This window comes from Eremomyces bilateralis, assembly GCF_010015585.1.
Source record: "Eremomyces bilateralis CBS 781.70 unplaced genomic scaffold P152scaffold_2, whole genome shotgun sequence".
Taxonomy (NCBI): Eukaryota; Fungi; Ascomycota; class Dothideomycetes; order Eremomycetales; family Eremomycetaceae; genus Eremomyces; species Eremomyces bilateralis.
This window is the reverse complement of record NW_022985068.1, coordinates 1,258,987-1,285,255: the sequence shown is the minus strand read 5'-3', so window position 1 is coordinate 1,285,255 and position 26,269 is coordinate 1,258,987. Positions and strand designations below refer to the sequence as shown.

The 26,269-nt window shown below is 52.6% G+C and overlaps 10 protein-coding genes across 10 annotated transcripts; 5 read left to right on the top strand and 5 right to left on the bottom strand.

Annotated features, from left to right (window-relative positions):
- Positions 1-540: 540 nt before the first annotated feature.
- On the top strand, positions 541-2,707 carry P152DRAFT_454721 (developmentally regulated GTP-binding protein 1). Its single transcript, XM_033678642.1, has 10 exons — positions 541-697; positions 756-776; positions 831-873; positions 933-1,007; positions 1,062-1,098; positions 1,154-1,247; positions 1,295-1,609; positions 1,657-2,013; positions 2,067-2,187; positions 2,279-2,707. The coding sequence occupies exons 1-10, from the start codon at positions 677-679 to the stop codon at positions 2,296-2,298; spliced, it is 1,104 nt and encodes a 367-aa protein (XP_033538088.1). The 5' UTR covers positions 541-676; the 3' UTR covers positions 2,299-2,707.
- Positions 2,708-5,710: 3,003 nt separating this feature from the next.
- Positions 5,711-7,685, top strand: P152DRAFT_446107 (uncharacterized protein; the record flags this gene model as incomplete). The annotated part of the gene is made up of 3 exons (XM_033677901.1): positions 5,711-6,182; positions 6,236-6,257; positions 6,311-7,685. 3 exons carry the CDS (start codon positions 5,711-5,713, stop codon positions 7,683-7,685), a joined length of 1,869 nt encoding a protein of 622 aa, XP_033538087.1.
- A 1,059-nt stretch (positions 7,686-8,744) lies between these two features.
- P152DRAFT_389610 (uncharacterized protein) lies at positions 8,745-9,197 on the bottom strand (the record flags this gene model as incomplete). Its single annotated transcript, XM_033675993.1, has 2 exons — positions 8,745-8,915; positions 8,961-9,197. 2 exons carry the CDS (start codon positions 9,195-9,197, stop codon positions 8,745-8,747), a joined length of 408 nt encoding a protein of 135 aa, XP_033538086.1.
- A 1,762-nt stretch (positions 9,198-10,959) lies between these two features.
- Positions 10,960-12,865, bottom strand: P152DRAFT_124872 (uncharacterized protein). Its single transcript, XM_033673726.1, has 2 exons — positions 12,322-12,865; positions 10,960-12,249 (listed from the first exon to the last, which is right to left on the bottom strand). Exons 1-2 carry the CDS (start codon positions 12,734-12,736, stop codon positions 11,399-11,401), a joined length of 1,266 nt encoding a protein of 421 aa, XP_033538085.1. The 5' UTR covers positions 12,737-12,865; the 3' UTR covers positions 10,960-11,398.
- A 283-nt stretch (positions 12,866-13,148) lies between these two features.
- On the top strand, positions 13,149-13,627 carry P152DRAFT_389179 (mediator of RNA polymerase II transcription subunit 10; the record flags this gene model as incomplete). The annotated part of the gene is made up of 2 exons (XM_033675970.1): positions 13,149-13,261; positions 13,321-13,627. Coding segments are annotated over 2 exons (420 nt in total), but the record flags the coding sequence as incomplete, so codon positions are not given.
- An 811-nt stretch (positions 13,628-14,438) lies between these two features.
- P152DRAFT_124341 (uncharacterized protein) lies at positions 14,439-17,028 on the bottom strand. The gene is made up of 3 exons (XM_033673722.1): positions 16,907-17,028; positions 16,684-16,808; positions 14,439-16,544 (listed from the first exon to the last, which is right to left on the bottom strand). The coding sequence occupies exons 1-3, from the start codon at positions 16,914-16,916 to the stop codon at positions 14,586-14,588; spliced, it is 2,094 nt and encodes a 697-aa protein (XP_033538083.1). The 5' UTR covers positions 16,917-17,028; the 3' UTR covers positions 14,439-14,585.
- Positions 17,029-17,528: 500 nt separating this feature from the next.
- Positions 17,529-18,278, top strand: P152DRAFT_124251 (uncharacterized protein). Its single transcript, XM_033673721.1, has one exon. It carries the CDS (start codon positions 17,661-17,663, stop codon positions 18,078-18,080), a length of 420 nt encoding a protein of 139 aa, XP_033538082.1. The 5' UTR covers positions 17,529-17,660; the 3' UTR covers positions 18,081-18,278.
- On the top strand, positions 18,218-19,251 carry P152DRAFT_124606 (uncharacterized protein). The gene is made up of 3 exons (XM_033673724.1): positions 18,218-18,548; positions 18,614-18,728; positions 18,985-19,251. Exons 1-3 carry the CDS (start codon positions 18,354-18,356, stop codon positions 19,137-19,139), a joined length of 465 nt encoding a protein of 154 aa, XP_033538081.1. The 5' UTR covers positions 18,218-18,353; the 3' UTR covers positions 19,140-19,251.
- On the bottom strand, positions 19,204-20,247 carry P152DRAFT_470471 (uncharacterized protein; the record flags this gene model as incomplete). Its single annotated transcript, XM_033680978.1, has 1 exon — positions 19,204-20,247. One exon carries the CDS (start codon positions 20,245-20,247, stop codon positions 19,204-19,206), a length of 1,044 nt encoding a protein of 347 aa, XP_033538080.1.
- Positions 20,248-24,697: 4,450 nt separating this feature from the next.
- P152DRAFT_464000 (uncharacterized protein) lies at positions 24,698-26,009 on the bottom strand (the record flags this gene model as incomplete). The annotated part of the gene is made up of 5 exons (XM_033680535.1): positions 24,698-25,000; positions 25,053-25,184; positions 25,275-25,396; positions 25,452-25,678; positions 25,978-26,009. The coding sequence occupies 5 exons, from the start codon at positions 26,007-26,009 to the stop codon at positions 24,698-24,700; spliced, it is 816 nt and encodes a 271-aa protein (XP_033538079.1).
- Positions 26,010-26,269: the final 260 nt, after the last annotated feature.

Genomic DNA, 26,269 nt, shown 5'->3' with positions numbered 1-26,269 from the left:
CCGGTGCTCTGATTGATCTATTTAAGAAAATACATACCGAAATATTAGAGGTATTTGTCCTCATATTAGGGCTCTGGTGGTTAGGGAATGGAAGGGGCAGTTTAGAAAAAACTGCAGAAGGGCGGTGGGAGTGCCTAAGACGGGCGTTGAGAAGCCCAAAATAGGTGGAGAGGATTGCCCAAAATAGTGGATGGGGTGCCTAGAACATGAACAGGCGGTATATTGGGAATGAGTTTTCTCTTTTTGAAATGAACCAATCAGAGCACATGTTAACGTCACGTGAGTCAGACGTCTCCACATCGGTGGGATGTGTCTTGATACTTTTGGGATGCGTCCCCGTCATCTCCTATATGATATGTTCATATGTCTCTTGAGATGTTCTAATGTGTATAATGCTTGCCACTAGAAATGGACACTCAGATAAACGTAGCGCAGAACTGAGCAAGGCTTGGTGAAGTTGTGTCGGGCAACAAATATTAGTGCCTTATGAATATAAATTATGCCTGAGGCAACAAGATTTGAAATCGCAAAAGATCGTCATTGCCTCAAAGTTGCCCCTCCGAATTTTGATATTGCACGTAAATCCAGAACAACCATCGCTATTGCTAGTAAATTCGTGATCCAACTTGTAACCAGTTCATCAAAGTTCCGTATCGGATAGAGACAGATAGCCAAGATGTCGACGACTGTGGACAAGGTAAGGGAGAAGTCTTGGTGTTGTGGCCTGTATCCATATCGCTAATTCTCATATCTAGATCAAAGATGTTGAGTCCGAGGTATTTTCGCCTGCCGAGAACAGAACTGAAGCATTCGAACTCACAATGAAATAGATGGCTCGGACTCAAAAGAACAAGTCGACATCGTATCATTTAGGTATGGACAGCCCACCGTCTTCTGCATCCGCAACGCAAACGTGCTAACATCAATTCCAGGACAACTCAAAGCGAAGCTTGCCAAATTAAAACGTGAACTTCTCACTCCTAGTGGCGGAGGTGGCGGAGGTGGAGGTAAGTCATGTTGAAGTCCTTCAACGGGGTGCAAGAGCTAAGATAGACATGTAGTGGGATTCGACGTTGCAAGAACTGGTGTGGCGAGCGTGTATGTTGGAACCCCGTCTTCTTAACCTAGTTCAAAAGTTAACTCTGAACTCCAGGGGATTTATCGGATTCCCGTCCGTGGGCAAAAGTACGCTTATGAGTCGCTTGACGGGTCAACATTCAGAAGCTGCGGCATATGAATTCACAACTGTATGGATAATTATATTGCCAAGCCGGACTCTGCTGATGGAACGTAGCTTACCACCGTACCTGGTCAAGTTGTCTACAACGGTGCGAAGATTCAGATGCTGGATCTGCCTGGTATCATTCAGGGGGCGAAGGACGGTAAGGGTCGAGGTCGTCAAGTTATTGCGGTTGCGAAGACTTGCCATCTCATCTTCATCGTCCTTGATGTGAACAAACCGCTCACCGACAAACGTGTCATCGAAACCGAATTGGAGGGCTTTGGGATCCGAATCAACAAGCAGCCGCCGAACATCACGTTCAAAAAGAAGGAAAAGGGAGGCCTCGCAATTACCAGCACGGTGCCGCTGACCCACATTGACCATGACGTACGTTACTCGTTCTAGACTCATTCGTGATGACTGACTTGCAATAGGAGATCAAGGCGGTGATGTCGGAGTACAAGATCAACTCCGCTGACATTGCCATACGGTGCGATGCGACAATTGACGACCTAATCGACGTCCTGGAAGCGAAGAGCAGAGCGTACATTCCCGTCATTTATGCGTTGAATAAGATCGATGCCATTTCCGTTGAGGAGCTTGATCTCCTGTACCGGATCCCACACGCGTGTCCCATCAGCTCCGAGCATGGATGGAACGTCGACGAGTTACTCGAGCAGATGTGGGAGATGCTCAATCTCCGCCGGGTTTACACGAAGCCCAAGGGAAAGATGCCCGATTACTCCGAACCCGTGGTACTGCGTGCAAACGCCTGCACAGTGGAAGACTTCGTATGTCATCAGGTTACACAAATGCAGAGGCCCGAGATTGACAATAGAAACAGTGCGGCCAGATTCACAAAAGCATCCTGGAGCAATTCAAGCAGGCGATTGTGTACGGGAAGTCTGTGAAGCATCAGCCCCAACGTGTCGGTTTGGCTCACGAGCTAGCGGATGAAGACATCAGTAAGTGATCATGGGATTTGAGCCGCGACAGCAAAGCGAGGAATCGTTGGCTGTCGGCTCCGACTGCACCCCACCACTGACCACATGACAGTCACCATCATCAAACGATAAGTATCAACGACGACGGAATGGCTAAACGGCTACTAGCAACCGGTCAAAAGACTGGGCGGCGAAACTGCAAATTGAGTGGTGAGAACAAGGGATCATGAGGCTTCAATTGTATTGCAAATACCCACAGCGTTGGAACCGGCACCCGACGAGTACGATGTAAGAGAATCAGCTGTGCCGCGCATCGCGGAACGGGCGGGAATCATCAAAATCCTCGTCAATATTCACGGGATAAAAATCTGGGACACGAGAGCTATCGAAATGTCCTTGGTTCCGAGTCGCTGCTCGCTACGATAGCCAGAACAATGAGAGGCGTTCAAAATCCAACATCACTGAAAGGTTCAACTAACTTGTCGCGCCGTTCCAACTTCCATTTGTGTTCCGCGGAAACATCACCAATGAAGATGCTTATTCCACCCAGAGATATTTTCATCGCACGCTGATCCCACGAGCCTCACCGTTTTGGGCCTCGTGGAGGCAGATAGGAAAGGAAACAGAGCCAACGATCATAGCGATGCGGACTCTTCTGGAACCAATAGTTGGTCGTCTGCCCAGAATCTGACGGGTGGAACCTTTCCTAGCTGAACGGTGTTATGGTCAGGCCATTTTCACCCGCATCGGAGAGCACTGTTCATTCTTCGGTCTTCTAGCTTCTGCAATCGTTTCACTGTGACGATCATTCTATCGAGATGGGGCGAGCGTTAAGGACGGGACACATTCCTCTACCCTGATGCCCGCGCTCAACAATTGTGCCTCAAATTCCATTTCTTTGACTTTTTTTTGCGCCGGGCCGCCAATCAACGGCCGTCGTTTTCGCGGAATATGGGAAATGCACCGATTTACAGGGGTGATCACCGCCTTTCTCAACCAGTCAGAGGGCCCAGAGCTGCAGGTGGACCGAGCGTGTTCATGCCGAATTGTCAATTGCTGATGAGGAGGGGGGTCTTCTCGCCGGGTTATCGGGGGGGGTTGACATGCCCCCCACAACCCACTCGCCTCATTCAAGGATTTCGTAGCATCCTTCGAGCGGGACTGCGGGAGAAATCGCGCCCGCAGCGGGACAATCTAGTCCCATCGATTATTGAGCGATGCCTGACAGCCTGCGCCGCAAGACAATGTTTTTCGAAGGAAAGAATCTCCTCGTTGAGCCGATGGTTAGTGGTTTAATTATCGGACCGTTCGTGCACGCAGCGGGTCGCAGGTATGGTTGATCTCGTGGCCCAAGGATGGACCGGCCCAGAAGGCATCACTGCATGCATGAGCATGACGGATACCGACCTCCACGAACTTCCTTGAGGCCCTGATATCCCGGAACGAAAGTTGACAAGGTTCGGTATCGACTTTCCCACTCACCTCCAGTTCGATTCCGTTAGGAGCACCTGAAAATTGAGGTCGATAGTCTCAATTGGAGCAGAACACGACAAGGGAAGAAAGGCTCCGTCATCGGGAAGACGCGTTCCAAGGAAGCCATCATGAACAAACGTGAAAGCTACAGCGTTCCATACAGAGTGCTTCATTGGATCTCTACGCCGCCATTGGGTCCGGGTTGGAGACACTTGTTGGAACGAGAATAACATTGGCTTGACAAAGCAGTATCTAGGGTTTCAGTTGTCATTCGAGATGATTTGAAAGCTTTCAGTGAGCTCAGTCCTTGAAGGATCCATCCTAGTTCGAGGAGGATAGGGAGTGATTTGATGTCCCAGTGCCTCTTCAACCCATTTCTTGCGTCTACCTGGGGCTCCGAGTACAACTTTGATTCCCGATATTCCCTACTCTCCCCCAGTCTCAACGCTTCTTGATTTCCATCACGATACTCGGTACTGAAGCATATTATTCCTGAACGAGAGGCACAGTTACAACTTTTGAGGATGCAGGCGATCTCGGCATGCTTGACTGGTGGGGATGCCCTTTTGGCGCTCACACTAGACACTATCGCCAGAGCATCCCATTTGCCAGGGGCTCCTCGTCCGCAATGTGCATGTTCCTCCCCGTCCCCCCAATGGCCAGCCCCCATGGTCCCACCCAGGCTCACGAGAAAGCCATGGAGCATGGGGACCCTCGTCCGGCTGCCAATCTGCCACCAGAGCCCAGGGGCCCCGGCCGGCGACGCAGTGGGGCTGTCTATGGTGGTATCTGGGGCGCAGAAGCCCAGATATTCAGGCAAATTGGCGGGAGATCATTATTGGGCATTTGCACTGTTGAGAAAAGAGACTGCTGGGAAAATGCGCCAGACCTAAGGGATGCAGCAGCCCTCAGCAGCGAGCAAGACCGAAACAGGGCGCCCAGTCCTTGGGGGCTTGAAGTCGACCTTCGATTGACAGCCCACGACGGGCGCTCTGTGCTCCTTGGATGCGACCTCGTCTTCACCAACCAGTACGGGTAGTTACTGCGTTGCTACGACCGCCCAATACTCCATGAAGAAGTCGCTTCTTCGTTTTTTTACACCTGGTGACAGTCTTTTCCTGGCTAAAACATTATCTCCAGTTCTCCACCTCATTGATTCTTTTGGGCACGCAATTGGCAGGGATTCGGATCTCGTCTCCGTCGCCTGCCTGTGAAAATGGTGCTCCCTGCCCGGATCGTCAATAGTTATCTGCTCTACCGAACGCTAGACTCAAATCACAGGTGTGGGTTCAAAGAGATTCGATCAGAACCCCAAGTCGATCTCGGGGATCCGTCGCCCTAAGCACTAAGCAGGAAACAAAATCGGCGAGGCACCCGCGCTTATAGCAATCCTCCCGCAGTGCTCCCGCTCTCGCGTCGCTCCGCTCCGTCGACGTTGACTGGATAATTAGGTCTAACTGCTAAAAACGCCAGTGTGTTGTCCGCCTGAGGGAGCAGTACTGTGTAATAAGGAGTTGTTGCAAGTCGATTTGCTGGAGCCAGGCTTAACCTCCTTGTCCTCCCCCACCACCACTCCGTCGCCGGCTTATGCTCAACCTTCCTCCACTTATCCAACCATATACATCCTCCTCCTCATCCTGCAGCTCTCTTGCATCTTCATTTCCTTCTGCGATACTGCTGCACCACATGTAGGGTTGACGTGTTGGTGCCTCGCAGCTCCGCATTCACCTTATTTTTTGTGCCGTCCTCTTTCCCAATTCCCTTCGGTTGGGTCCTCGGCCGCCATCTACGCCCCAGTTGCACCGGCTTGCCCGTGGTACTAGACCAAAACCCGGCAAACACGCTCGTCCTTCGCTTCACTACATCAGGAACCGCCCACTTGCTGCATGCAGTCTTCCGGGTCAAAGGTTCCTTTCCCCAGGAAACGCCGTGCAGCCCTAGGCCGCCTGCTCCCTGAAGTGGATTGAAGGGTCAAACGAATATTTCGGACCATTTCTGAATTGGAACTTCGCCAATTGTTTTCTGCAACTGAGCGGGAAGTTGGTTAGCTTCATACACACCAGGAATCGCGATGGATCATGATCACCAGCAACATCAAGAGCCAGGGAGCACCGGGGGATATCATGATGGTGGTGGCAATTGGGTCGACACCAACGGGAATCCCTATCCGCACTCAGTGCATCAATCTCCTGTGCACGAGTATCCGGGTTTCGCATTTGCTCCGATGCCAATGGAGCCAATGTACACTCATGGCATGCCGTCGACGATGCCTCCGCCGCGACCAACTCACCAACTCCAGCCGCTGGTCATGCCGCAACAGCAACAGTGGCCCAGTATGCTCACGAGCCAGTCCACCTACGTGCCTCCCATTTATCCAAGCACAACGCCAGCGGTGCCTGTTGCGCCGGCCTCAACGCCGATCTCTGCGACGTCGACCAGCTCAAGAACGTCGACGCCTCGGAAGACGCTGACTGATACAGACCGGAGAAGGATGTGTCTGTACCATGAGGAGCATCCGAATGTGAAGCAGACGGAAATTGGTGGTAAGTTTCTCTCTAGCTGCAAGGAATGCGCAATGCTAAGATTAGCTGCTCAGCCATGTTCGGTGTCGAACGAAGGTATGCTTGAGGAGACTAGTGATGTTGTGGATCAGTGTTCTAATGTCGCCTAGCACGGTCTCCAAAGTCCTGAGGAACAAAGAAAAGTATCTCTACCAAGAAGATGGAAGTCGTTCCCCTGCGAAGAAGAGCAAAGGCAAGTCCCAGGATCTTGAACGTGCTGTTTCTACCTGGGCGCGAAACCAGCAAAACAAACGTGGAATGGCCATTTCGGACCAAGAGATTCGAGAGCGGTTCCGGTACTTTGCGACGGCACTGGGCACCTCAGAGGGTCAGGCTAAGGCAAACAGCAACTCCTGGTTAAACAAGTTCCGTGCGAAGAACAACCTGCTAGGCTCGAAGTCGCGGAAAGGCTCGATAGCAGAAGACTCGGAGGACCAGTCCAATCCTGCTTCGCAGTCTCAAACCCCCGGAGGAATTTCGCCTACTACGCCGGATCCAGCCGGCACCGTCTCTCCTATCGATTTGGCTATGGCGGTGACCAAAACAGAAGAAGGAGCCGGCGCTGGGAAGGCTGAAAGTCCAGATCATTTCTTCGATTTTAACCAGGCCCAACAAAACCACCGGCCTTTCCACTCGCAAAGCAATACGTCTCTGTCTTCTGTATTTACTGACGCGGCTCCGTCTTCGTTCTCTCCAGGTCCTACAAGCCCGACTTCGCCTTTTTTCTCTCCGGAATCCGCGACCGGACAGAGTCCTTTCGTTCCAACCAAAGGTCGTATGACATCGGTCAGCGGTAGCACTACACCCGGCTCGAACGGCTTCCAACGTCCTCGCAGCCAGACGTTCCCAATGCTGGGCATCGAACCACAAGCCTTCACTCCCAGCACGGGTCCGACGTCAGATTCCTTAACACCAAAGTACATACCATCGACAGCGCGCGACTCGCCGATGGGCGAGCTTTCGTCGAACCCGCTGCCATCCGCCGAGGAACAACTGGAAGCCGCAGCTACCAGCGCATCTGAGATGCCGCCTCCTTCAATGTCAGCATCATCTGCTCTTCCGCCTCTTACGACGGCGCAGCACCAACCAGTTCACTCTCCGTCACCCGTCCTGATGCCCCACGTCCAGACCCGGCTCGACCGTATGCACCAATCGTCTCCAATCACGCCAGCTAGTGTCACAACTGCACCGAATTCCTCCACGGAGAGCGCATTCAGCCCTATTCAACATCGGGCGGTGCTCAACTCGACGCCTCAGCCAGCAGCCGGTAGCCCCAGCCAAGAAGATGCCCGACGAGCACTTGAAGTGGTGATGCAGTTCTTCCAGCATCAACCGAGCGGACTGGTTGAGCCGCAAGAGTACGTGACAATCGGGAAGTTGATGGAGAAGTTGAAGTTGAGACGCCAGTCCTTTTCGCAGCCAGGAGGCGTTCAGCAACTCGGTATCGGCCTTGGTGTTGCCATAAGCGAGGGCATGAGAGACTAGAAAGTGGCGTTGACGTGCAACTGGGATATGGACACGCAAACCGATATCAAGCACTTGAACCCGCATGCGATTTGTTTATCCGCACTGGCATCGGCGGTTCAACAACGCCGCAAACGATTACTCTGTTTGAGTACCGAAAAATCCCACACCTGCATCGTTCTAACGATTACATTCTGACACCGGCTTCAGTTCCGCAGAAGTCATGCTTTCGTCATCATTCTGCGTCTTTTGTTTTTGGATCTACAGTTACCATCATTTATTTGTGTACATTTCGTTTTTGCGCTTCTACCCTTTCACCTTCCTCACTTATTCGCCATTAACAGGCTAGCGTCATTTATCTTGCACAGCGAGTGTATCTCCTTTCGGTATCGGAGACTCTGGGCAGGGATGGGAACGGGATATAGGGATCATGGGCATCGGAAACATCAAGGGGCACTGGTACAGGTCAAGGACGCACGTCTCGCAAGGGACCTTTGGGGGAACTCCAAAACATTTCGATCATCATCACCACAAATCTTCCAAACCAAAGACGGTTTATCCGCCCGCGCGGAGCCATTCTCCGTTTTTTCAGTCCTCATCTGTATTGGGTTTCTCAGGGCTATTGCATGTGCTATCTGGAGTTTCATCAGGGTCATTTTGGGCGATTATATGTGACTTTGCATTTCGGTTTCGAGGGAATCGTGGACTGGGTGAAGTCTAGGGCCATATTAAGGAGCCATAGACGTCGCTGACTCGTGGCCCTTGCCCTAACAGGATATCAGGAAGCGTGAGACGTGGAGAAGGATATGTATTTACGTTGCGTCTCGGCGGCTTCATTGTTTATATGTAACGACTTGCATTCGCAGGGCTCATGGAAGGCTTCGGGATCCATCCGCGTCCAGATAAAGCCTTTCAAAGCCTGCGAATGAACGATTTCTTAGAGGAATTGATGGCGCTTGTAAACAACTCGAATGGCTCATTTCGTATCGTGCAAAATTTCCATTGAATTACGAATATGCTATTAAGGGTATCTTCAAACTGACGAGCTCACTCCAAAACAGAAAAGAACCGATTTGCACTTCATACTTCTCCCAACCGCTCCGCCATCAGACCTTCAACTCCCAACTCTGCCATCTCCGGCAAGAGTCGAATGACAACCAACTCGATGACACCAAAGATGAGATGCTTATTCATATACGTATCTCCGAAGACCTTCAGAATCACCTCGATCTCATCCACAGCCGAAGTCTTCTTTTCATCAGGAGCCCTTCCGACCCGCCTCGGACCATCCTCAACCTTCTCTTTGGAAAAGTACACGGCAGATACGAAGGGTGGGATCAAGCCAGCGATCGTCTCCGCGCATTTCCGGCGGATAGCGAGCTGCTCCTCGATGGATGGCACGGTTCTCGTAGGGGGGGGACTGTTATTGGGAAACAGCGCCGAGCGGGCATTGCGGAGAAGTGTGGGCAGAAGGGTTGGAGCGCGGAGCAACGTTTGGACGTGGTTAGAAAGGATTCTGATAGATGAAAGCATTGGTCAGTAAATGCGCAGAAATGAAACTGGACTTTTCGATATCAACGGCACATGAGCTACCGCAAAGGCGGTGCAAGGGAAGCCTGCATCCAAGAACAAGATAGGTAATGATTGGTTCGTCCGGACAATTTGAGAATGGGTAGCGCAATTGTTGCTGTTGAAAAGTGAGACAAGCGTGGAATAACGGAATGTTTAGAAGATTCATTAGATGGCTTTTGATTGTGGCAAGAGCACTGATGTGTACGAGGTCCGCAATTGGATGAAGCTGAAGGACGATGATGCTGCGAAACATGCAAGGAGGTGCCGAATTCGAATACCCCAGGGACGGCGTCAATTCCCTGTGAGCGCCATGACAGCCAGGTGTTGGCTTGTCTACGGTTGGTGGAAAGAAGGTTGGTCGGCTGGTTGGAATCGTTTCTGTGCGACTATCTCGTTTTGAGATATCCGTTTTACACGTCACTTGTCTTCGACAAAGGCCATGGTAAATCAACAATGGAATATACAGGTCGTATTCCGCCTTGCTGAGACGATCAAAAGCGTGTACGGGTCCTAGCCGTTTGATCGCCACCAAGAGAATGAGGCGCCCGGGGAAGTGTCTCCCCGCTCCATCCTAGTAGCATAGACCTCCCCAGGCGCACTAAGAGACGGGACCGATGACGATGTAAGGAAGGAAGGATTGACGGCAAATCGATGACGCTGGTAGATGGATGTGGGCATCGGCTGTGTGTATCCTTGGTCAAGAGTTTTTTGGCATCCTTGGGACCATGGCGGGATCGGAATGTTGAAACCATCCAAAATCGAGCGCAACCAATTCTTTGTCGTCTAGAACTCATAACTAGCGACTCAACAATGCTAGGGGATTTGGTCGTGTAGTGCCATTGCCGCAAAGATCCAGAGGTAAGACCTGCCTCAAGGGACGAATAAGCCGATCCTTAGCGTTGAGATGTGTAATGGTGTCGTCCAGCGCAAGGCACCGAATGGTGGAACATAGAAGTAGCATGGTCGTCATCTCGCTAAAACAGAACCGTTGAGGTGCTGAGCTCGCAAGAGAGCTCGATCCGAGGCGTTGACATTCATGGCGTATCGACTTTGTGGAATGACCAGGTCCCTTGTAATTGAGAGAGAATGATAGATATCACTCAACCTCACAAAGCCACCAAAAGCTATGACCAACGTCGTAGTCGCCAGGGAATTAATGCACAAAACGAGCACGCTCGCTATCCTGCAGACATGGGCGGGCCGCTGCTCGTCCCGAATATCTGGTATCAGATCAGGCGGGCGCGTATCCATGAAATTTGACAGGTGAGTTCCAATACGTCGCATCGAAGGAGACGAGGCAAGTCCGCAGTCAGCTTGAAATCAGCCATTGATTGCCATGACGAAATACACTGCTCTTTGCACATAGTGCGGAGTCGTATATCTTGCTCAGCATCATATAGCATGATTAGACGACGATTGGATATTCCCATGCTAGCATCGACCGAAGCGTGAGAGAATTGCTGATCAATCATGGAGTCGAGGGTGAAACAAGCAGCAAGTGGAAAGCTCGGCATCTCAAAAAGGATTGGTATGATGTCCGGCAGACCCTGTCCGGGTCGTAAAGTCAAGGAGTAGCTTCAATCTTTTTGGCTTTTGTTGCATATCCGCTCTTCCCTTGTTTTCAGGCGAAAAAAAGACCGGTGTCCGTTATCAATTTCAAGCCCGGCATACTCCAGCAAATGAAGATGCAAAGAATGCTTGTAATGAAGAAAAGCCAGAGTGGGACCCTTGCCCGTTGGGCTGCGACATTGGAGGCAAGCGGGGAATTCCTGGCACGTTCTGTAGTGGGCGCCTGGGCGCCCGAGTTGCAGACGGGAGGGGTGGGCCCCTCCACCCTCCATCAGTAACGCCCTTGCACACGGACACCAGAAATGGAGGGCAAGGGGGGTTCGATAAGAGAAGCCATCCTGTGAGATGACTGGCTGGCGCCAGGTCACTTGACTCCTCCCGTATGCGGGTTGCCTTTGCCCGTGCCCGCTGGGTCGGCTCGACGATGCGAATGAAGCCAATCTTTTCACCGAGCAACCGTGGCAGGATTGCCGACCAGTTTTAATCGTCCGGCTAGGTTTCGCAACGGATATGTCCGGAACGAAGAGGAAAATCACGACAATCATGACCATTGACTGGGTAAAACACGAGTGAGAAATGAAAGACATGTCCACTTACCTGTCCAATGTGCCGTCTGTGTAACCCAACCGACCCGGCCCCTCCACCACTCCCGTATAGAGAATCGCAATAAAGCCACTTAACCATGGCATGCAGTCATCCAGCTCGATTAGGTTCGCAAAGCACGCCCATGCCTTCATGCTTACAATAGGTCGCAGCGATTCCGGGGCCTGTCTTCCACTTTCGGATTTGAATGAGGGAATTTCGCTATGCGCGACTTCGACGGATGGTGATTTTGCGATCGCTGCCCCTCTTGCCGGTAAGGAGGATGATGTTGCAAATGCAATGATCGCCCCGCGTAATGCCGTAAACGCCAAAAATACATATTGGGCAGCAATCCAAAACCACGCTGAAACAGATCCGGATAGAGATGTCCAGCTGGATGCTCTTCTCGGAAACTTATCAGCGCCGTGCGAGGAGAGTAACCCAAAGCGTTCGAGCCGACCCAACGAGCCCAACCTTCGTTTGCTCCTCTTCATCTCTTTCAAGTCGGTTGAACGTGACTTCGCAGCCCCGATGGCTTTCGTAATGCCTTCCCACAGTACCCATCCCTCACAGACTCTTCCGCTGACCCCTGTGCCAAGGATCATTTCGGCCAAACTTTCCGTTACTAACGCATGAAGGCAACGATTCTCGAGATCTTCCGTTGGGAGGAGTACCGCCAATACTCCCTGCACCAACAAATGACGCCACGCCTCCTCATTCCGTTCTTGTTCGCGAACAGTTTCCGGGTTCGCAGGCACCGGTGCGGGCGATAGTGCTGGATGCGGGTTGAGGGTGTGATAGACCTGCCTTGCTCCAGCAGAGTAGGGATGCAAGTCGGCGGATTGGTGCGCGACACGGTAGGCTGTAAAGGAGCGATGTTATTTAGCGCCATGAATTCAACTGGAAGAGGTTTCACAACCTGAGCAACACATACCGGTAACATGCGCATCGATCAAATCTGGGATCTCGTCTAAGAGAAGCGATTCTAAGTCGACTTGTCGAAGCCGTTGTTCCAATGCGCGCGTGCAGTGTGCAACGATTCGGATTGCCTCGTCCACAAAGGTGTGATCGGGCGTAATTTTCGAATACCAACTATACACGAACTCCTTGATAATGATCGCAATGAACCCGTAAAGCTGAAGGTCCACATCGTTTGAGCTGGTCAATGGCGGTAGCAACTCCTCAACCGGGCGCGGCGTCACTCGGCCCAGATCTCCCGTGTTGTTCTGAGAGCATAGTGTACGCCGGACGAAAGCTGTAGTCGCCTTGTCAGAGACGTCTGCGGTCGACTTTGATGGTGTTCCTATTTCCAATGAAGGTGCTGAAACGGTTAAGGCTGGCCGCTGCATCTTCCACGTTTGCCACGATGGCACATCCTAGCTCTTTTTCGTCTGAATTGCCATATAATGAGAAAGTGTCCAAAATGTATCAACTAGAGAATGGATGCCTGTCCAATACCGGTACTTCATTAGAGCGTATTGCATTGGCATCTCAAAGGGAGTCGTCATTCCGGTCAATCAGCGAAGCTGACTAAGCTTAGTGCCTCAGGCACTGTAAGGCATCAATATAGCTACACTTCAACATCGAAGTCAACTGAAGCTCCAAGCAAGAATTAAATTATGATAGAGTTCTGTTATTTAATGCAGCGCATTCAGTCTAGCTGATTTAAAGCCTTTTTTCGCATCTACTCACTATGGCAGACCCCGAGTTGAGGAAAGTGGATGGTTAATTTCCACACAAATGCTTACCAGAATGTGATGGCTAACCACACCTCCAGATCAAATGAGAGCCGTCGTTCAAGAGCTCTACCAACTGATAGTATGCACCGGAGCCCATGAAGGCCAAGTCACCATCGACACAATGCAACGGCATATGTACGTTCCCCCTCCCCTCCCTTCCGTCCATCTCTCCCGGGCTCAACTAACCTCCCCAGCACCCACCTCCTTACCCACCTCCTCCAACTCTCCCGCACCGCCCCCACCGTGACGGTGCAGCTCCCTCCCGAAGTGATTGACTACGTGCAAAGCGGCCGCAACCCGGACATCTACACGCGGGAGTTCGTCGAGCTGGCGCAGCGGATGAACCAGACACTGAAGGGACGGTCGGATGCGTATGCGCGGTTTCGCGATATCTTGGCGCGGGAAGTCGTCGGGGCGATGCCGGAGTTGGAGAGGGGCGCGGGGAGGGTGGTTGTAGGTACTGGGGGGTACTGGAGTGCGACGAGGACGGCAGAGGGGTGAAGAGAGGGACTAGCGAAGATGGACAGTCAATTTCGAAAGGGTCCTAGTCGTCGAATCTTGGAGGCAGATTGGAGGCGACTAGGGTGTGATGGGCTTCACATTCGGGTTTTGCCTGCACCATCGATATAATTTCTGGCTCGTCACTGATCAAAGAGCTACCCGGAGCCACCCGGAGCCTTAGGTCAGGATAGGGAATATGCTGGGATAAGGTGCGAGGAAAGCGCGGAATGGCCCTCAGACACTTGGGCAGAAGGGACCTGGTGTCTGTATCGCGGCTTTAGGCCCTAACATTCTTTTCCTAGCGCGGGGCAAACCCATTTTTATCGGCTTATGCTGCGTAATGGTTGGAAGCGGTAGAGCGATGGACGAATTCCAGATAGATGAAGGACTTCGAGGTAGCGGACGCTGCCACGATACGAGGGTTCATAGCGAGTCAGGGTCAGATTGAACAGAATCCATTGGGGACTTCTCACCTCCAGGACAATACATCTCAGGTTTTGCTACGTTCTTGCACTTATACCCCAGTCGTCGACCTCCTGGTCAATGATATCAAGGCACGCAAATCACAGCATCTAGAGAAACCATTCATATCAAATCATGTCCATTATCATAATCGTCCATTGATAACCCTATCCCACGTATCCTATCAATGTGTATGTCCGTGACCGAGGGGAGCCACGAAACTGTATCCAAGCAGAAATAACAAACCCTATGCAACACCCCGGGTATGTAAATGCGATCATGGCTAACAACCCGATTTCCCCGCAGGGAACACTCGCACAAAACGCCACGCGTGTGATGCATCCAGACAATAAACCCGCGCAAAAACAACGCCGTCTGGACATGTATAGAAAAAACCGTCGAAGATCCTCAACGCGAGGTGACGCCGCCACCATGCGAGCGAGACAAGCCGTACGTCCGCCCCATCCATCCAAATGCGCTCGCATAATCCCTCCGATCATCGAAAGTCCCACGCGGGCGCAACCCCTCTCCCCACCGCCTTTAGCCTCAGATGCTGGTACGGGCTACTCGCCGGATCGCAGTACAGTCCCTCGATGGCGCCGTCGCTCCGGCGCAGGCTGCAGTAATAGAAGCCGTTGATGGTCAGGCCGCAGCCGTCTTCGTGCAGCACGGCGTCGTCGTCGGATGAAAAGCTGTGGTACGACGAGCTCGGGGAGGCGTCGCTGGGCACGGCCTCGGCGGAGCGGGAGGTGGCTTTGACGAAGCAGCGCTCTTTCCAGCGCATGAGGACGTGGGTGCGTTGAAGCTGGGTGAGCCAGGCGCGGGAGGTGAGCGCGTGGGGGAGGGAGCGGGGGTTGGTGGGTGAGGAGGGGTCGGTCGGGTGGTTGTTGGGGTCGGTGCAGTTCGTGGTGATGGAGGCGACAGATTTCATGGGCTCGAGCTTCGACCAGTAGAGGGCATCGTGGTCAAGGTCGCTGTGAAAGGACTCGGTTAGGAAGGAGTGGGTGGTGAAGTCGAGGATCTCGCCTTCGAGGTAGGTGGTGATGCTGGAGAGGCGGGGGGCGGTGGCGTGGGAGGGGTCGGGGGTGGGGTAGACGGAGGGGACGTTGTACGCTTCCATGGTCGCGGCGACGGTCATGGTGTCGTAGTCGACGGAGTGGACAGTGACTCTCACGGGCCAGTGGTCGTCCTGCTGGGGGGGTGCGTGGCCAGAATCAGAGGGCGATCCAGTCTGCCACAGCATTTCCACGGCGATTGGTGCCTGATGTGAGGGGGCGGAAGAATTTCCGCCGCGGTTGAGGAGGTAGCGTGCGGTCGTGCCCACAGGAGGTAAATGGTCGGGGCAAGATGGGCTGGTGGATGTTGCATGCTGTGAGCCAGAGAAAACCGCGCCAGGGGCGAGCCAGGAGGTCGGAGGTGGTGGAGGAAGCTCGTCGACATTGACAACGAAATCGTCGATGGAGGGCGCAAATTCCTTGCTAACAAGGATATCGCTCGCGCAGTCCCAGCTGTCTGCTTCTGTTTCTGAATACCGGATCTTCGCAAGGTATGAGATTACGGCTTGGAATAAGGGTGATGATCCGGAGGTGTGTACGGCGGGCGGGCTCTCACGCTGATATCGACTCCGGTACGCGCCTGGTTCGTCCATCATCCACGCCAGGCGGGTTGCCTCATATCGATCGGTCGCTGACATTCCTCGATCCGAACTCGGCCTTTCCCGATCATCTGTATCATGCCCAAACCGCTCCCTCTCCAGGATATATCGTTGCATATGATCCCGTGATCTCGCCGAAAACCTCGGATGTCTCCTCACGCTCTGCAAAATCGCACTCGCTCTTAACGAATCGCTCGCCAAGTGTGATGAGGTCCCACCGCCCGATGGCCCTCGAATTTCCCGCCCAAGTCCTCGATTTCGCTGCTCCAGAAGAAATTGATCCCTCGCCATGACCCGGAGACTATGTGGAGGGTAGTCCGGCAGCTGACTTCGCACGCTATCATAGATCTCCTGAAAGCTTGCCTCATCTTCTTCCGACGGCTCCCACGGCGAGGCTGCTGCCCAGTCGTTCCGCGATTCCGTCGCCCGCTGCGTGGCCCGTTCCGCAGATGTGGGTGTGTCGTACACTCGATTTAGCCGCGACAAGATCCGGTGAAGGCGCTCTCGTCGTTGACGGTCCTCGTTCGATCTGGTCTCCATCGGTCGACTGCCGGTGGTGGTTTGCGTCGAAGAATGATGGGGTAGTGGGGAGGAGCGGTGGCGGCTCGAATCGAGGAACGCATTTTGCGCCCTCCACTCGTCCTGTGGATCGATGGGGCTTCGGAGGAAGCTCACGTTGGCATCGTCGACTTCGTCGTCGGGAGAGACTCTGGTGGGTAGGAGGCTGGCTGCAAGTTCAGGGTCTGGGAGGGTGTCGAGTTCCTGGTGATCAGGATGGTAGTAGTAGGTAGGGGTAGGATCCTAGGAGACCGGCGGTTAGCATGTTGAGTCTATATGGAAGCGCGGCGAAAACAGCGATGGTCCGAATAGAATGAAAAGGTGCTTTCTATGCAGCAGCGATATGGCTTCCGGGTAGCATGTGCTCGCGGATTCCACGAACCACAACTTCCACAATCTCCCCATCGCTTCCGGACACAATAAAGACGAAGGTATGTCGCGGTCGAGGAGCCGTAGAGACGTCGGGACTCACATTTGTCGGACTTCTCGACTGCGGGCGTGGATTAACTATGGCAGCACCCAAGTTAGCATTACAGTTCACAGCGCCTGCATCGTGTATTCGCGCCGAGGGCACGATGAAAGTGGTCTCCAAGGACTTCACTCACCCGGAGGCATTGCACTACTTCTCTCCACCAGTAGACTACGTATCACACCCACAACCGGCTCCGCAACGCTGCAGAGACGCTGCAGCCTCCCACAGCGGTGTCAGAAACCCGAAACACAGACAACTTCCACCACGATGCGCCGGGGTACGGGTTAATCGTGGTGAATTCGTTCCGAGGTATGGTAGCTATTGTTGTTCTTTGGATAGCAAGTATCGAAGTCCGTAGAGTCAGTTCTTCAACCAGCGATGCGGTCAATATGCTCCAGTACTCTGTTGCGATGTTGTACTGCGGCGGTATTAGACAAAGCGGCGCCGGATATGCGGAGCTGATGCATCCAGTGAAGGGTGGACAAGGCTCGGTGGCGTGATTGGTCAACAAAGAATCCTGGCGGGTGGAGTTGCTTTCTTTTAATATATCGTCGAGAGACAGGCGATGGTAAGCGGTATAGACGGTGATGATGTAGAATGTAAAGTTTGTTCATCAGGTGCATTCAAATATCAGTGAGGCAAACGAGATTCGGAGGTGGTGAACGGTGATGTTTGGGTTTGTATGGTGAATGGATGACATATCAAGATCCAAGTCAAAGACATTCGGAGCTTCCAGTCACTGAAGTCGTGAGCGGTATCGGTCCCGAGCCAGGAAATGGCAAGAACCCCGATTGTTTCCCGCTTTGTTACCGAAATTCACTATCGATAAGGTATAATCGAAGGGTTCGCGTGCCTAGAAATGGCCGACGACGACTGTCCGTCCCCATATGCCGATTCATGCCCATGCCTCTGCTATACTTTTATATCTCGAAAACTCGATCATTTCTGGTGCTCCTATCGTCATGCTCCCCGGGTCGTTCACGAGAACTCTCTGTGTTCCGCTGCAATCACTGCCAGATTCGGACATTTATTTGGTGTTCCCAATGCGGGCACACGGCGACACAAGCCGTGGGGATGGGCCATTTTCTCCCGCGATCCTAGATGCGGAAAATTGCTCGTGCAGTAGCATCGATGGAGATGCATGGAGCATTGGGCTTAGGATTCTGATGGCTCGTCGGGTTGGGTGCACTGGATTCCGATGCACGATGTCCCTGTGTCATCGAAGACGTCTGGAACCAGGGGGTAAGAGACGCAAGCGGAATCACATATTCACGATGTACGGAAGACTTCAAGACGACTTTCGTTAATGGGTTTCCATTAATGATTTACTACCAATCGATGAGATAGATGTATGAGCAGCAAGCACAGCTCCTGCCATATGTATACAAGAGAATAATCCAGCTTCTCTTGAGGTCCCTCCGTCATCGGCGCTGCCGAGAAAGACGAGAGGGTGTGAGGGACGACCCAGTGATCCGATTGCAGTTCCCAAATTCAAAGCCCAAGACTTCCGTCGGGACGCGAGGAGTAAACATATCCCCCCTGGGAGGTCTCTGCATGCAGTAGACGCGCTCAGGGGGTCGATGCCACGAGGTGCTACCCGCCACAGGCAGATGCATCCTCCACTTCCTCATCGTCCGAGTACTGGTGCGTGGGCTGGAGGTGTGGTCGTGAATGCGGATCGAGGTGAAAAGACGACGGAACGATGCCAGATGTATTCCATCGCTTCCAAGGGTACGTCGCCTCGGGGGTCCCGGTCAATACGCAGTATCGGCCCGGCGTGGAGGGGAAAGGAATGGGGAAACGTTTTCGTCCCGAAGAAATTCGATCCGGTCGAAGCCTTGCGTGGCGCAGAAACGGTCGTGATTCCACCATCCATATGATCTCTCCCGCGTCCCACGAAATAATCAACAACATTAAAAAAAACAAAACGAGAACAGTTCCTCGAAACCGAGGATGCCAGCCCGATGTTTCAGCCTCGCGGCTTTGGATTGTCCCAATCTTTGTAATATGCCCGTTGCACACTGCCTCCCGGGAAGATGCAAGCAAGGAAAGATGCCGGATCCGACCAGTCGGTCGAATGGTCTCCCTAAAAGCCCAAAACACAAGCACGCTTCGCTAAATGACAAGTACTAAATCAAATCAAAACGTAAGGGAAAAATGGGATATCCAAAGGAAAAATACGGCTGGATGACTCAAACCCAGTGCCCATGGTGGTGAAAAATTCAGTTGAACGCCGTCCCAATGATGTGTCGGTTGATGCTTGCAAAGCTATCGTTTTCATGCTCGTTTCTCGTCTCGTGTCGCGTCGTCGCAGGTCTATGCGCGTCCGTCGGTCGTCCGGGAGCCAAGAGGGAAGAGGAAAATAGCCGATTAAAATTCAGAAGTCGAAGTGAAATGACGACTCGGACCTGAATCGCTTTCCGTTGATTGCTACATCGTCGCGGCGTACTGCGGCGCAAAGTCGTTGTAGCTCCACGCGAACCCGCCGAAGCCCATGCCGGCGGTCGTTCCGCACTGCGCAAGCATCGACGGGAGCGGGAGCGCTGGCATCGCGGTCGTCATCGGTGGGCTGCAGTACTGGCTGCTCGTGCTATAGCAGGGTTGGCTGAAGGACGGGGTCGGCGACGGGAGCTGCACTTGGTCCATGCCCAAGGTGGACCAGAAGGATGGGGCGGAGTCGCTGCAGGTCGCGATGGTCGGACTCGGGGTGGACGGGAGGACTCGCCACGAGTCGACGGGGGCGGGATGGGAAGGGATCGGTTGAGCTGGGTGCCACCAGTTCGCATCGTTGGGGGAGCTGGGGAGAAGCTGCGGAACGGGTCGGACAACGTCCACGATCCTCGGTGGGGGCGGCAGCAACGGGAGGAAAAGGCCCATGATGCCGTTCTTGACGTCCTCGCTCCGTCCATCCAGTAGTTCCCCGGCACCCTCCTCTTCCAGTCCTTCGAGCGCGCGGACCCCAGTTCGGAAGACGTATTTGTTGACCGCTTGGACGAATTCCTCTTGAAGCTTCTTGAGCTGAACCTCCTTCTCGGGCCATTGCCATGTGTTGGCGGACACGTCGACGGAATAGATGTCCTTGTGGTACTCGATCAAAGCGTCAATGGATTCCGGAGTCAGCTTGAATGCAACCTCATGCTGTGACACCATGTCAACGTGTACAACATATGCGTCAACGTGCAACAGCTGGTAGTTGAACAGAGCCTCCACGAGCGGATTCGAGTCCTTCCGCAGCTCGGAATCAGGCGCTTTGGGTAACATAATGGAGCACAGCGTCCATATTGCCGCCGTGCCAGACAAGGTCTCCGTCAGGCATCGGTAGTGCTGTGGAATGGAATTGAGCGGACGTTTGATCTTGTTGACCCGCTTCAGCGTCTGGGTGAGCCATGGTTCGACCTTGGAACTGAGGACGATGGTCGGGGCAGACCGCGGCGCAAAGGCTTGCGCCGTGTTGGGTAATAATGATATCGGCATGGCGACAGTGACCTATGAGAAAACGAATAGAAAGAGGGACGGTGAGGGCACCTGGAAACGAAAGGAAAAAGGAACTGATATTGGAGGTGAAGGTGTCTCAAAGGCGAGTCCCAACGAGGGAAGTGGTTTGCACGCCTTGGGGCTGGAAAGAGGAAAAGAGACAAAGGGGATACGGATTATGGACGAATGAGAATAGAGGGCGGGAGGGTGGAAGAGGGTGAGGGTCAGCAGCGGCAGATAGACGTGGTGGGGGGTGGGAAAAGTAGGAGTCTTAAATCGTTCTAAAGGGAAGGCCTGGATTGGGATCGAACCAATCTACCTGGAATAGGGACGCTCTCTCTCGGCCATGGGCGACATGGCGACCGTAATGGTGACCAGCGTAGTGGAGAATAGAAAAGAGACTGGGATGGTGGATTGACGGTCGAGTGGGTTCTGTATGCAGGTTATGCGCATCTTTCTGCACGTCTGCGAAGGCGGCGCCGAAGCGGATGCTGCATAAAAGAGTCAGACCTGCACACACCCAAGCCCAGCCCCATCCCCCAGCCGATTTGCCCTCGAGCAAAAATGCAATAAATGCATGCCCGCTTCGGTCAAGCTGAAGGACACTAAACCCAATAGAAACGGTCAAACTACGACCAGGAAGCGCGAGAAGAAACGCGGGACCAGGTGTGGTGTATCAAACCTGCGGTCCATATCCGCATGGAAGCTGTGGAACATTAGCTGTACCCCAGCCCGTATTGATGGCTGAAAATGGCATTGCACATCCCAAAGTACTGTGATATCACCCATGAAATCCAAAGGGACAACCGATGGGTTGCGATGGTTGTGCAGGGTGCCACCATGCCATGGCAATCATCCTGCAGCGAGAGTGAGCATCAAGCTGCGCAGCGCAGATGACCGACCATTCCACATTTCCACCACAGCCTCATTCGGCTTCGACCTCATTAGCAGAGCAGCCAAACAAGAGGGCTCGGCCTCAGCCGGCATGAATAACATGATCCTGTCGGGCTTAGAGTCATGTATGAGCCGTCGCTAGTAGCTGTCCAAGAAGTATTGCGACCTGCGATTCAAGATGAGTGGCATTCCAGAAGCGTTCCATACTCGCCCATCAGTCCCGTCCCTCTGCCACAAGGGCCTCCTTACCACTGCAGCGGCGTTGGTTGCCCGAGTGGGACTAGATCAACCGACGGGTCGAGCAAGAGGGACGGTAGCAGGACGAAGGGGAGGCGGATCAAGATTCGACCCAGGTCTGGAGTTGCGCAACTGACGGCGGATGGGGATGATGGATTCATGGACGAGGGTCGTGGTCGAAGGCGAAAAAGCTGGATGACAGGTTGTGGTTGATCGAGGCTAAAAAAAGGTGTGAAACGCAAAGATCCAATGGGCAGCGTGAAGTCCAGAGTGACCAGGATGAGCGTATGAAGCCGATTCCGCCCCGGATCATCAATTCTTCAAGGGTCACTTCATCAAGAGATAAAATTCCATCCCCCATGTGATCGGGTAATGAAATAACGCTACGGGAATGGTTTAGGTATTGTGTGTATCTCGATATTCCCGTCCGTAGTAGTACGTACCCCCTCCCCGTTCCAACACCGTTGTCAGCGTTGTACTGGCGCTTACTGACGCGCTGGTGCCCGGCGCATGACCACGAGATACGGGGAATGACCGTCAAAGTTTCTCAATCGGTTGAAGACCAAGGCGCTCTGCCCGACAGCCGAGCAGATTCGCGTAATCCGGCGAGACGGTGATGGTGGATGACGAGTGACAACTGCAGTGGAAGGGTGTCGTTGAGGCTGTGCACACCTCCCTGTAGTGCTTACAGCAGAGGGAGAAGCTCACTCTCACAGCCACATGTAGCCAGCCAGAGTCGCTCGTAATATGGAAACTTCGGCTTCTCCCCGCAGATCTGACGCCTCACGCCTCACTAAAATCGGCCTCTCCGAACAATGTTAATATCGAGCCGTTTAAACTATTGACATCATGAAACCTCGGGTTGAGCCCGTTGAGGGTACTAGATGTCATCCACTCTGTTTGTCAAGATGTTGAAGGCCATTCGTGGCGCACCGTGGGATGCCGTTTCAACAACCTCCTATGCGATCGAAGGGGACCCTTCTGTATGGTCATGGATACTAGGGTACTTCGGGTCTCTCCCCGCCCAGATCTCCGGCAACCCAAGAGCCACAGACCCTTCCTCCCTCCGCCAGATGGAACAGATGTTGGTTGACCTCCCCCAGATTTCGTTCCCTTGCAATCGGGCATCGACGCCCCGTTCCTTGGAACTGGGTGTTGACGATTGGAAATGGAAGCTCTGCAAGATGTGTTTCATGTTTCTCTGTCTCACAATGTGTCGGGTGGCCCAAGAGGCATGTTCGCCGTTAGGTGATCGCGTGCTGCAAGAACCCTGACTTATCATGACTCCGCCTCGCGTCTGAGACCCGGGCACCATCCCGTGTCATCCGGCTCGGGAAACGTGTCTTTGTCGCAAACGCTCGCTCGGGGCTAGCATGCGATTTACAAAGCGCAACTTCCGAGAACGGTGTGGCGACGAAAGTTGGTTGATGCCGTACAGATTAAAGAATAATAGCAAAAGCTTGGAATGATATGCAACAAGGTGCATGGGCCGATAAAGTCCATAAAGCGGTTCAGCTTGTCCAGGATCTAGCTCCTAATTTCACATCGTCGTCGATCAAAGCCGGTCCATCCGATCCAAGCCGATCGTCAACGGCGGCGATTCTTAACCAGACATTGGGCTTCAATACTACATTTCTGGCACGAGTCTAACGCGCGATGGTCACCTGAACTCTTACTGCTATCAATCTGTCCAATACCTGTGTCCTCGGACTACAGCTCTCTATAACCACGCCCGGATATACGCCATGTTTTAAAGGTCTCCGTATCCATGCATCGGTCTTCGTTGAAGTCATCTGACTCCTGGCGTTGTGCCATCAGTATTCCAAATGTTCTTCGGTACTTGTTTCCTTGCTGTCTCCGATCGCTTTGGTCTGCAGACAATCCTCCGCTCGCTACGCTGCTTGCCCTCGAAGACATCTTTCAGAAGCCCAAGCGTATAACCGACACGCCGATAAACCTCGCCTGCCTGCTCCCGCACGAGAGCGAGACCCACTCTCAGATCATGGCAACCCCAGACAGTCGGTTCATAGGAGAGAAGTTCGCGATGAAAAGGGCTTGGCATCATAAAATGAGTCCAGTATGGCTCGGGTCGGACGCTTAAAACAAACACTGCCCGCCGAATGGGGAGGTTATCTGGGATATCTGGAGATAACAGCCTAACATTGGCATCATGCAACCCTGCCGGGGGCCAATATCTCTCTGTAAAATCGTCTATGAACCGAGCGCCAACCCGAACCTCAGCGATACAGCCCTGGGCTATCAGGGGGCCGTCCGAGAATGAGCCGGAAGGGCTGAGTGTAGCTGCCGGATCGTAGAAAGAGCCCGACGGCAGAATTTCGAAGTCCCCCGATCCAGTGTCCAATGGATTGTTTCCGTGGTCGTACATTCTATTCATTCTATTCACTCGTCTGTTGCCGTAGCTGATCTCGCCGTCAATGACTGCCCAGGACCAACTCGGCGCTCTGTATCGCTGCAGCGTCGTGGTTGAAACGCACTGAACGGACTCACGGACTTCCGGTTTTCAAAGTAAAGGGAGTAAAGTGGCAATACCACCCTCCATAGGAGTGCCGATGGTAGGTAGTCGGATCAGAGTCCGGCGAAGTGCCGTTCCTGAACCTGTTCGTTGCGGGACTTTAGCGCCAGGCCTGCCAACACGGGGAAAATTATCAGTCTTCTTGGTTGAGTACCTGGTAGCGAAGTCTTTCACCAGTTCATACAAGCGGTCATGTTGGAAACCCGGACCGGCCGAGCGGAAAACTTCGTCCGCAGCGAGCTTCAGTGGCAACAGTATGATGTCAACGTGCTCCCTTGTCATCTCATGCCATGGAGTTCTGCCGACCCCTTGATGGTTCGGCATTGCTAGTGTAATTGCCCATGGGAGAAATGAATGGTTCGTGACGAGAGCTCACGTTCTTGTAGTGACCAGGCTCTTGTCCGTAATGGATTGCTTCCATAGCCATCATCCTGTACAATGCAAATTCTATACACATGTAGATTGGATACCTCTTTCGTTCCTGATTTCCCTTTCTTTCTTTCTTTCTTTCTTTCTTTCTTTCTTTCTTTCTTTCTTTCTTTCTTTCTTTCGTTTGGTCGAATACAAGCTGTTTTACTATAGTGATCCATCTCAATGGTCCTGCCAAATAGCACTATGACATTTTCTGTGGCATTGGCATTTAAGGGTTCCCTTGCTTTACGCATCTTGAACCGAAGACATCACTAGGTAAAATTTCAGCCAACTAGCTCTATAGAGTGGAGTATGTGTAACTAAAGAGGTGGATGGTCTATTGGCGAAAAACTTAATAACATACAATATTCCTACCTAGCTAGAAGAAACGCCCCATACATCAACCTGTGCTACTAGGCGGTTGAACAGCTCGAGTTCCATCCTTCCGGCCGCCTTTGGACCATGGAGAATGTCACCAACTATATCCGAGCCAGACGGGAAGTCATGCTCGAACCGAGGCTCGCCAGCATCCCTCATGTTTGCCAGGGCAGCCTGTCTAAAGTGCCATCGCAAAACCTGATCGACAGGTCGTTGAAGGTTACCTCGAAAGTTTTTGTCAAGACACTTGCCGGCCAAACCGTTCGCATCACGGGTGAAGAAAACAATATTATAATTGTCCTAAAATAACCGTCAGCCACTTCATCTCTAATTAAATGCAAATTATCCTTACGTCGGGGTTAATTGAAATGTTAAACATATCGAACAACTCGTGTATATCAGTTCGAAGCAACAATCCATTTTGTACAGAGTTAATGGCTTCACCCTTCTCCGGCGGAATTGTAATCCCGCGATCGTAGCCGTTCTTCATTCAATGGTCGTGGTAGGCTAGTGGGAAGATATGGGCAGCGTGAAACCCCGTCCAGTCGTCAAGGTCGGAATTGATTGCCTCTACTCCAGATATGACGCATCGACGATCTCGCGCACGTGTAGCTGCGCAGAAGGGTTTGACACGAGTTCCAGTGGTGTGAGATATGGTACGGAGAAGCCACGGCTCATTGTTGACCGAGAAAGGATCTAGTCAAAAAGCTTAACTGTCCAAGCACAATAAGGCAATTACATAGAAACTTACCAGCAGCAGTTATATAGTACTTCCCCGGCTGAAGCTGGCTGTCATTCCTTTCGATTTTGGTATCGTCCTCATCTCGTAATTCAAAGCTACTTGTGAACAAGACAAGAATCTCTACCATCGAGAAGAAGTTGGCATTTGTGATGCCGTTTGTGAGGATTAGACCACCAAGTACTGTATCCCGATCGTTGACATCGTAGATATGGATGTCTCGCCCCCGTGAGCGATCTCTTGGGGCCACTGTTTGAGTCGGATTGGAGGTGTCGGAGGGGCAGTTGGATACCGGGGAGGATAGAGACAACATTGTAAACGTCGTGGACGCTGTAGACGTATCACATTCATGGAGACTGCAAGAGGGATCGACGTAGGTACGGTAATTGAAAATGATGGCAAGAGTCTTCGAGAGTGATATTGAGTATGACGATGGCAGATTGTGGAACAAAGAATGGAGAAACCACGGCCAAGTCCACACCAATCCCAAAGAGGCAATCTGCCTGAACAACATTTGCCAAAATTACCAAGCACCTACTCCGTACAGGGATCAAGGTTGAGGTAGCACATGCTGCAAAGCGGTAAAATACGAGTTAGAGGCGAGAATATAGCTTACTAACCCAAAAATACACGTATAAAAGTATCTTGGTGCTGGAGTGGGAACCTCACAACTTGATGTTCTAACCTCAGGTTTCTGCGGCACCGGCCCAGGATCGATACGTTAGATGCATAGCGAGTCTTCCAAATTGCTGATCTAGGGCTCGACCGATCTGAACGGCATTTTGAACGTCAGCAGTATAACTACAAAGCCAATGCGTCGCATCCTGTGC

What these genes read in the sequence shown, in the direction of transcription:
- P152DRAFT_124251 (XM_033673721.1), top strand. Translation starts at nt 17,661, where the DNA reads ATGCCGATTCATGCCCATGCCTCTGCTATACTTTTATATCTCGAAAAC.
- P152DRAFT_454721 (XM_033678642.1), top strand. Translation starts at nt 677, where the DNA reads ATGTCGACGACTGTGGACAAG. An exon ending in TCAAAGATGTTGAGTCCGAG is followed by an intron (nt 777 to 830) that starts GTATTTTCGCCT and finishes ACAATGAAATAG; the next exon opens with ATGGCTCGGACTCAAAAGAA. An exon ending in GTCGACATCGTATCATTTAG is followed by an intron (nt 874 to 932) that starts GTATGGACAGCC and finishes CATCAATTCCAG; the next exon opens with GACAACTCAAAGCGAAGCTT.
- P152DRAFT_124872 (XM_033673726.1), bottom strand. Translation starts at nt 12,736, where the DNA reads ATGCAGCGGCCAGCCTTAACCGTTTCAGCACCTTCATTGGAAATAGGA. An exon ending in GATCGATGCGCATGTTACCG is followed by an intron (nt 12,250 to 12,321) that starts GTATGTGTTGCT and finishes GCTCCTTTACAG; the next exon opens with CCTACCGTGTCGCGCACCAA.
- P152DRAFT_124341 (XM_033673722.1), bottom strand. An exon ending in GGGAGATTGTGGAAGTTGTG is followed by an intron (nt 16,545 to 16,683) that starts GTTCGTGGAATC and finishes CCGGTCTCCTAG; the next exon opens with GATCCTACCCCTACCTACTA.
- P152DRAFT_124606 (XM_033673724.1), top strand. Translation starts at nt 18,354, where the DNA reads ATGCCACGAGGTGCTACCCGCCACAGGCAGATGCATCCTCCACTTCCT. An exon ending in CAATACGCAGTATCGGCCCG is followed by an intron (nt 18,549 to 18,613) that starts GCGTGGAGGGGA and finishes GGTCGAAGCCTT; the next exon opens with GCGTGGCGCAGAAACGGTCG. An exon ending in AGTTCCTCGAAACCGAGGAT is followed by an intron (nt 18,729 to 18,984) that starts GCCAGCCCGATG and finishes CAGTGCCCATGG; the next exon opens with TGGTGAAAAATTCAGTTGAA.